We start from the raw sequence: 9,640 nt of genomic DNA on the forward strand, positions 1-9,640 counted from the left end.
TTGCTGCAGGTGCTGAAGGTTCATCTGTCGGCCCAACCCGAGGTGTACGGCCGGGCGCCGGGCGACGTCACGGGAGACAAGGTCAACAAGAACCTCCTGTTCGATACGAGCCTCCAACACCTGTACATCACCACGGAGAAAAAGGTCAGACTCACTCAGACTCGGGCGGATTGATTGTCCTTTTTTACTAAATCCATTTCTCTCCGCTTGTGTCCATCGAACACGTCGGTGTCGCCACACAAAGAAGGTCACGTTGCTTACTCCTTCTCTTTTATTTCATCCATCAGGTCAGAGACTTAATGAGCCGTTCATTTATTCTGCCTGTCTTATTTGATCATTTATTCATTCGCTCAGCTAACACCAATACATCCGTCTACATTACCGCACAGAAGTCAGCCATTGATTTATTCAGTCGTTTCTCCTCTCCCCTTTGTGTTTTCCTCTCGGCTTTCTCCTCTTCATCTGTCTTTCTCTTCCTTTTGTCCTTTCATCTTTCGGTCGCCATCGTTCTCTGCCGCCACTACGAAGTGGAATTGATGTTATTGATTCAGAAATGAATTAATTAGAATGCACTTCAAGAGGGCAATTCACTTTGATCAAGTCAAGTGACGATACTCGCGCGTGTTCCATCTGCTCATTTAAATTTATTAGACCTGCCTCTTTTTTGTCAGCGAGGAAAATTAGTTCCACAGCTGGCTGGAAGAAGTTCTCCATTAAAACACCATCCGGAGACGTTCCGCTTTCAAGAAAATACTACATGTGGGAGGAAAAATCGAAAATACTATTAAGGGATGTACATGAAGGATTTATGTATGTCTCGCATCACGAGATCAGAGACGGACGGCCTCGAACATGCGTCTCGAGTCACCTCCTGTGATCGGATCTCACTTTACCGCTCTGTGTGCAAATATACAAACAATTGGTTTTTTTACACAAAGAAAGAAATATCTTTGTGTATAACGTTTGCCGAATTAACAAGAAGGCCCTAATAGTTAAGAATGTGTTGTAGACAGCGTTTCACACAGTGTTTAAAGTTTCTCCTGATGCAACAAGTCTCAAAATTGAGCGTTTTTGTAAGGGAGTCTGGTGATTTTCTACACGGGCGACAAAGAAGCATCATTTATGAGTTATTGTTTACTGTAGCTGTAAACTCTTTTACATTTTACATTTTTACGTCCAATATTTTATATTCTATTAAAAACATTTGGTGTGAGTTGAAACTATGTGTTCAAACAGCTGTTGGAGTTACGACAGACTTTGCACACAGAAGCAGTCAGGCTGGTACAGCGATGCCACAACAAACAAACAAACAAAGGAAAGAAGCATCTTAATGTTTGGAACTTAATGCTGATTAGGATTTACAATAAGGCAGCAAAGATTTAGAAATTGCCGCTGCAGATTCACAAAGTTCCTCCTCGCACAACGACTCTTAAAATCATGTGTTTTGTTAAGGGAGTCTGGTGATGTTGCGGTATCGAGTTTAATTGTTTGTTGAAACAGATTTGTATCGCACATCTTGGAATGTTCCTCTGAACACATGATCAATTATTGAGGCAGCGCATCAAAACTGCTGACAGCTGTGAGAATAAAACCACAAAAACAAAACACATGTCCCGGATGAATCGTGGAGTTATCGCGTATTAATTCATTTATTTTCTCCAGACCTTCGAAAACAAGAAACAGGAACGATCGTGCAGGAAGCTTCCTAACTCACAAGTCTCCTCCTGAAACTGACTGCGGACCCGTTCAGAGAGCATTAACATTACAGTGGGAGGTGGGGATTAAATATTCACTTTGCTCTTCTGTAATTTAACTCATTTGTAGTTTAAACTTAGCCAAAAGAGGAAGCGGGCAGCCTCCCCAGGAGGGCTCGGGGGGATTGGAAGGGGAGGCAGAGATGCTGCGTGAGGGGAATTTCAGCCAGAAATTAAGACTCCTCATGAGTCATAACTCATTTTAACACAGAGACACGAAACGCACTCTGATCGCCAGAAATCATAGAGACAACACCCTTCAGAACTTGCCTTAGATTAGTCGTGTTTTTAAGTTTGTTTCAGTATCAAGGTAATTCAGCGGCAGTTGTCCGAACGTCCATGAATGCACAGAAAACAGGAACTGCTCGTGGATAATTCGGCGTACTTTAAATGTTGCTGGACGGGATTAAAACACCGAGCGGGTCCACTTCCCTCAGAGAAATACAGAAAATCCAGTCTCACTGTGATCTGAATGCTAATATTAGCTATTAAAGGTCTTCCACATCCTCAGTTTTGAATCAAAGGGTTTCTGTTTGCCTAAGGTTCATCGTTTGCTTTGAAGCTCCTACAAGCCCTTCACAATAAAAGCCTGTTTTATGTGTGCAGATCATCAAGGTTCCCGTCCAGGCCTGCCACCTGAAGACGGACTGCCAGTCCTGCGTCGCCATGAAGGATCCGTACTGTGGCTGGTGTGTCCTGGAGGGAAAGTGAGTCACTGTGTGTGCACATTTGTGTGTACAAACATCACGAGCATTAACATCCACTTGCTTTTTACACGTGTGACACGGAAAAGTACTTTTTCATTAAGTTAAAGTGTAATTTGAGAGTGAATCATTCGGGATGTTTGATATTCTCTCTGTCTGCCTGGATGTAAAGGTGCACCAGGAAGCAGGAGTGCAGACGGTCGTCTGAGGACAACACCTGGCTGTGGTCTCCCAATCAGCAGTGCGTCGAGATCGAGTCCTTCAACCCGCCGAACCTCAGCTGCAAGAAGACTCAGCAGGTATGGAGGGAGCTTGTGAACGAACACGCGTTGAGCATTTCCCTCTGTGGGGTGGATTCCCCCCCGAGCGAATCTCCAGTTCTTGCTGAGCTCTGCTTAATTCAAACCAGTCGAACCTCCTGAAAACGCTCTCGTCCTCGGAGGTCTCTGTGCTGTCAGCAGGATTTCAAACAGATTCCTAACCTCTGGTATGAGGACCTCAGGGGAGCTACAAAAGAAATCAAGACAACTTTAATGCACATTGACATAATTTACATTCTCTGGATATCAGCCAGATCTATATTGCACAGAATCTGCTTTGTTTGTGCTGACAGCTCCTTTGAAAAACAACTCAGCTGTTCGCTGACTCAGCTCCAAAAGTGAGATAATGCTTCGCTGGAAATGTCGTCACGCCCAGAAACTGCTGGTGACGTGTCGTTATTGGTGAATCACACATGAGCAGCAGGTCCAACGCTGCTAATGTCAGTCCAAACAACACTGTCACTGTTGACCTTGTTACTAACATTTCAAAACTGTGTACTGCAGAGGTCTCAAACTGCCTCCAACGGCCATTATCACCCCTCCACGCCTCCCTCCAGCCTGCGATGTCAAAAATATTATATAAGGCCGCACAATTCTATTTTTCTTAAATATTCATGTCATTTAAGGCGTTTGTGAACAGTGGATCCACTTTAAATGTGTCTGGGACAGTGATGTGCACAAGAGGGGGGGGCACGCGTTTTTCAATTGTTGAAAATCACGTGCTAAAGTGCCCTCTTGGTTGGCAAAACACACTAAACTGCCCCCTTGGCTGGTTAAAACATGATAAACTGCTCTCTTGGGAGCCAAAACGCGTGCTAAAGTGCCCTCTTGGGAGCCAAAACGCGTGCTAAAGTGCCCTCTTGGGAGCCAAAACACACGCTAAAGTGCCCTCTTGGGAGCCAAAACATGCGCTAAAGTGCCCTCTTAGGAGCCAAAACATGTGTTAAAGTGCCCTTTTGGGAGCCAAAACACGCGCTAAAGTGCCCTCTTGTCAGCCAAAATGCATGCTTAAGTGCCCTCTTCTCAGCCAAAACGCATGCTTAAGTGCCCTCTTGTCAGCCAAAATGCATGCTTAAGTGCCCTCTTGTCAGCCAAAACGCATGCTTAAGTGCCCTCTTGTCAGCCAAAACGCATGCTTAAGTGCCCTCTTGTCAGCCAAAACACATGCTTAAGTGCCCTCTTGTCAGCCAAAACGCATGCTTAAGTGCCCTCTTGTCAGCCAAAACACATGCTTAAGTGCAGCGACGAAGCCATTTGATGAAAAGCTTTAGTCGACCTCCAACTTCTCAGTGAGGTAACAACTCCTTTTCTCTCAGTGATGTCATCAGGTTCTCTGTTTAAATCTGACATGTTGCCAAAAAGGTGCTTTTGCTTCTTGCTTTGTCAACACAAATCCTCCGTCATCGTCTCGTCAGTCTCCTCTCCAAACTCTCTCCACGCCACAAGTGAAATGTGACGGAGTTTGTCGTCTAGAAAGCCTTGTGCAAAGTTTAGATAAGTTATTTATAAAGAGAAAAGATCTGCACTCTTAAATATTAATGTGCATACAGATGTGTATATAGATATGAAGAACATATGAGCAGAAGTGCTGCTGTAAGCAATATATTTCAGTTCTTCAAGGTTTCAAAGATTTGCACGACTGTTAAAATAAATGCTGTTTGGCCTTCTTGCATTATTATGTTGATAATGAAAACTACATTTTCTGAAATATCGCACCCTTTTGTAGTGCTTGAGGTGACCATACCAGAATATCAAGACCAAATGCAGTGGCAGCCATTCTGTAGGCTGCAGGATACTATCGGGGGATTCTGTGGTGCAGCGCTCTATCTGGACCTGTCGGCTGAACTTTCTGAATTAATGAGGAATTGATCAAAGAACTGATTTGCCCAAAAGACACGTCGTCCTTCACGATGTACACCAGGCGGTCGACCAACCTTCACTCTCGTCGTGCCTTCCTGCTCTCCGTCCTGTGCGCACAAACTAAGAAACACGATGCGTATTCATGATGCAGTTTAGTTTTCGGCAGTCTGATGTAAACAAGTTTGAGTTGAATTAAACATTAAAGCGGCGCCGGTTGATCAAGGACAGGAAGGTGTTCTGTATGTAGATTGGAACATTGGTGATTGGTGATTTTAGTAACAGAGTTCTCGCCGTCGTCCTCATCAGACACGAGGAGGCAACAAAACAAACATTACGGGTGCTCGATAATTACAATCAGGTCAGGTTATGATAAACAAGATGCAAATAGAAGTGGGTGGTTGGATCCTTTTTGAACCGCTGCTGGAAGGACGAGACTTTGTGTGTAGTTTTATATTTCTCTGGTTACTTTCAGAGCAGCTCATCAGATGAAAGTTCAGGTAAAACTTCTCACTTTAAAGCTGCACTGATCAATATTTTCACATTAATAATGGATCAAATAAATCCTGTATGTATAATTTGAAAGACGAAAGGAATAGATCTCTATAAACTCGTCTTCAGGTCATTGTTTTGGTTTTCTTGCCGGTAACTTTTCTGTTCGGGTCCATTTTCACAGCTGGTTGGTGACGATCAGCTGAAGTGTCAGATGTCTTTTCAGGAGGTGGTAAAGACCAAAAAAAAGAAGTAAAAGTGTTTGAATATTGGACTAAAACTCAGAAAAAAACTCTGAATAAATGGTATTGTTTCTCCGTAACTGTTAGATGTGAAAATAAGAAATTCGTTCCCAAATCAACATAAATACGTCAGTGTTGTGTTCACAGTTTGCTTCCTGCTGCTAATGTTTTTAATGACATTTAAATTACCCTTTTTTATGATTATATATCACAGTATGACGTTTTGTCTCATTCTTGTCAAAATGTCAAAACACTGACTGACTGTTCAATATTTAAGTGACACCACCATCATCAGCCTTAATACGGATACCGCTGGATCTCGTTTAAGACCCGTTCTACTCTCTCTCTTATTGGTTGGCTCTGTTGTGTTCTCCACACTGTTAACTCTCACAGTAGCTCTGGTTGTTTCTGTTCATCTTGAGGTTCTGATGCAGCTTTTTATGAGCTGTAGTTCTCCAGGTAAATACGCCGACCTCCTCAGCCTCTCTTCTGCTTCTCATCTCGGGGTCACTCATCCTCCTCATCACTGTGAGAAGAGTTTCTCTGGGCGTTGGTGTAGAAACGCTCCACCTTACAACCCCAGAGACGCTGCAGTTATGACGGATAAGAGGTCGGTGTGTTTACTGGGGAAACTACAGCTCACAATCTGCCCTCTCAGCTCCGGCACTGGCTGTTCGTTATACAAAACAACCGTGAAAAAACACAAACAACACCCATTAACACCAGATAACCACTTGACATACTGTACAGTTAGGAAATAGCATGCTAGCTAGCTATTTCTGGATGTAATTAGCATGAAGTATCAGGACCGTGAGGCTGTCGATGCTTTCAACATATGAAAACAATAAACGCAAGCCAGTCAGTGAAGGTGTGAGGCAGGTCTTTACAAAATATCTGTTGGGATCTATAAGAACATGTCCTTTTACTCTTTCTGTATCCAATTTAAAGCTTCACACTTCATCAATGATTTTTACACTTAGATATATGGTGTATATAGTTATTAAGTCAAGTCTATTAGCAGTCGAGTCAGTTTTCAAGTTGTTAAACTCGTATCAGCTGATCTGCTTCTATCAGGTTGTAATGTGATTTTAATTCATCCTGTATCACAGAGCACTTCAGATGAAGATGCTATAGTCTTTCAGAATCACAAATACAATCAGAAATTGTACATTTTTGTATATTTGCAGTCCTGAGACGGACAGAGGAGTTGACCTCAGCCAGCACGAGAAATCTTCTGGGCCCAGGTTGATGAATCAGCTGCATGTTAATTAGGGAGTTTGGGACTGTGGTCTCCGTTGCAGCTCCAAGTTTAGTGATTTTAATCTGTTAAAACAGTCGGATTTTGGCTTTAAAAAAAAAGAAGAAAAAAGCAGCTTTCCATTCTTAAAAAGAGCGAAACGTCTCCGCTGAATTCATTCAGGGGCTTCTCCGTTTCCCAAGATCAAAAAGTTTGGAATTAAAACTTTAGCAGCGAAATTAAAACGGCGGAGGTCAGCGAGGAGTAATGAGGAACTGATGTTTGAACAGCACAGTTGAATATCAATTATTACATCGGCACACACACACATGCACACACATGCATGCACACAAAGGGAAATGTATGTGCGCTTTATCAAGGTCGCCCAGTCGTACTCAGATTCTTACTTCTTCTCTTTCACATTTCTTTGTTGCTCATTAACACACTCGCACACGAGGTCAAACAGTCCCTCCGTAACATGCTCCCCTTCCCAGAACATCACTGAACACAGTCAGTGTGCATGTTTTTATGAAAATAAACACTTTAAAATGCATATTATCACAGTACACTCGTGCGATGCCTGTTCAAAGCAATGCCTAGATTATATTGTAACGTGAGCGCTTTACAGATCCAGTCTGAAGCCTCCTGAGCTGCTCACACTCTCATTAAACATGTGGATGATTACATCGCACAACGACAGCCAATCAGAGAGCCCGTAGCAGCTGACGGTGCTGCCAAGCGACAGTAAACAACCCCGCTGACTCACCATCAGTGGTTATTTTCGTTTTTCCTCACTTGCTACAGCATCACGCTAATCTTCATTTTGTTTACGTCTGCTTCCCCACGAGAGGTTCCAGCTTCAATCACTGTTTATTCAGAATGTATTAATATAGCGCCGCACTTTCTCGCGTCCTCAGCAACAAACCCGCCAAGTGGGAAGTAAACCAGACGAATGGTTCTGGAGATATGCAGCTAACATCCAGACAGATTCCATGTTTTACTTTACTTACTTTACTTTAACGTCACCTGTAGCGAGATTAAGTGACAGTGAAAATAATTGTTAGTTGCAGCTCGAACTCCTGGTTTGCATGTGAAAGATAAACCAGATGTTTTGCTACACAAACAACTCATATAAGCCGTTTACATGCATAATTATCTTAATTACTTTGTCACACCGAGGCTTAATCTGTCACTCATACCCAAACACAGGAAACACACTTTGTCTACAACTAACACACACACACACACACATTTCTTTATCTGGCTGCAGCCGGTGGAGCTGTGAGATGAAAAATAATTCATCTTTCAATCAATTCCTCTCTTCTCTCCTGATTCCTCCTCCCTTCTGTTCACCTTTGTGTCTCCATTGATCCCTCTGTTTTTTCACTCTCCTCCTCCAGATTGATATCAACATCCCCACTCACCCTCGACTGGGGTCGTCTGATTCGCTGATGTGCGTTTTCGGCAATTTCACCAGCAACGCCGTGATGGTCTTCGGCAGTCAGGGGCTGATCACCTGTGCTTTGCCCGACCCTGCGGAGATCCCGCCCACTCCCGACCGGCAGGGTAGGTCGACACACGGATGCACAAAAGTGTTTCTCATAAATGGACTTTCTGTTCCCCGAGTTGCAGAATTCGCACCGGCTTCTCGGAGCTTTAAAATGACAAAGACGGAACGCTTTAGGGCTGACGTGCCATCGTCTGGGGTTTTTACTGCACCTCATATCTGGAACAAACTCGCAGAAAACTCGCGGAACAATTCGTTTTCAATATCACTAAAGTGAAGCATTAGATTGCCGGAGCTCCTCGGGAGCAACGTGGGAGGAAGCGCTGCCTGCGAGACTAAACTCAGGGAACTAAAGTCTTTGTTTCATCCGCTAACATTGTGTGTGTGTGTGTGTGTGTGTGTGTGTGTGTGCGTGTGTGTGTTCAGACTTCGTGTCCGTCCCAGTCAAAGTGATGGTGAACGAGAAAATCAAGGTGACGTCCGGAGAGTATCGCTTCTACAACTGCGCCGCCACAGTCAGGAAGAACAGAAACACACCGTGAGATACACAACACACAAACACACACACTCACGCATACAATACACTTCAATCACACACATCATCAGAGAGTAACGTTGTTGTGTTGTCGTCAGGTGTATCGCGTGTGTGACCAGCGAGTGGGGCTGTCAGTGGAACGCTCGGGATCACAGCTGCAGCGACCGAGACGACGGCGTGGACGGAGATCACGTCGTCAAACCGCAGAAGGTGGAGAAAATGTTTTATTATAAGTTTATAAAATGGTTTTGAAGGTCTGAACTGTCATTTTACGTGTCGATGTGATTGTTGAACGCTTCTTCTCTGTGACGCAGCCCGACAGTTGCCCTCAGTTCGAGTCTCCGGAGCCGCTGTTGATCCCCGTCGGATTTGAAATCCCGATCAGCTTCCAGGGCAGAAACCTGGAGATCTACACGGTGAGAGCGGTCAGACCCGCACAGCCGCCGATCAATAACATCATCAAACTGTGTCGTTGAACTGTTGCGAGCGACGTCTGCGCTCTGTGTGTGCAGGGACGGAGGTTTACGATGGGGACGGAGCTGATGAAGCACACGGAGAGGGAGGTCGCTCAGGAGCAGGGGTCAAAGTTCAAGTTCACAGGTTATGAGGTCAGTGTGGAGGACTTCGGCTGCACATATTGTACTTTTATTTACTTCACTGCATTTATCTGATTACTTTAGAGTCTAGTTACTTTGCAGGTTGGACGCTGCAACAGAGTCAAAGTAGATCATCTTTAAAAAATGCTGAATGTCAACACAATATACAAAAATGTCACCATGTATGTATGATGTACTTTTACTTGTTCTTTTGCTACTCGAGTACATTTTACTGCCAGAAAATGAGACTTAAAGTACATTTAATTTCAGATACTTTAAGACTTTAACTCAGGTACCAGTCCTACTTTTACCAAAGTAATATTTGAACATGGTATCTTTACTTTTACTCGAGCATGACACTGTTTAAATGTCAGAACCAGGAGGGCACATTTTCAT

At 43.8% G+C, this 9,640-nt stretch overlaps 1 protein-coding gene across 1 annotated transcript in view; it reads left to right on the plus strand.

Annotated features, from left to right (window-relative positions):
- The window catches only part of plxnb2a.1 (plexin b2a, tandem duplicate 1), a 180,537-nt gene that overhangs the window by 141,964 nt on the left and 28,933 nt on the right, over positions 1-9,640 (plus strand). The window contains exons 10-17 of the mRNA XM_030440172.1: positions 10-144; positions 2,361-2,461; positions 2,631-2,757; positions 8,007-8,172; positions 8,540-8,651; positions 8,747-8,858; positions 8,963-9,064; positions 9,161-9,256. Of these exons, the coding sequence (XP_030296032.1) occupies positions 10-144; positions 2,361-2,461; positions 2,631-2,757; positions 8,007-8,172; positions 8,540-8,651; positions 8,747-8,858; positions 8,963-9,064; positions 9,161-9,256 (951 nt within the window). The remainder of the gene's footprint in view (positions 1-9; positions 145-2,360; positions 2,462-2,630; positions 2,758-8,006; positions 8,173-8,539; positions 8,652-8,746; positions 8,859-8,962; positions 9,065-9,160; positions 9,257-9,640) is intronic.

Source organism: Sparus aurata, chromosome 14 (genome assembly GCF_900880675.1).
Source record: "Sparus aurata chromosome 14, fSpaAur1.1, whole genome shotgun sequence".
In the NCBI taxonomy this organism is placed as follows: domain Eukaryota; kingdom Metazoa; phylum Chordata; class Actinopteri; order Spariformes; family Sparidae; genus Sparus; species Sparus aurata.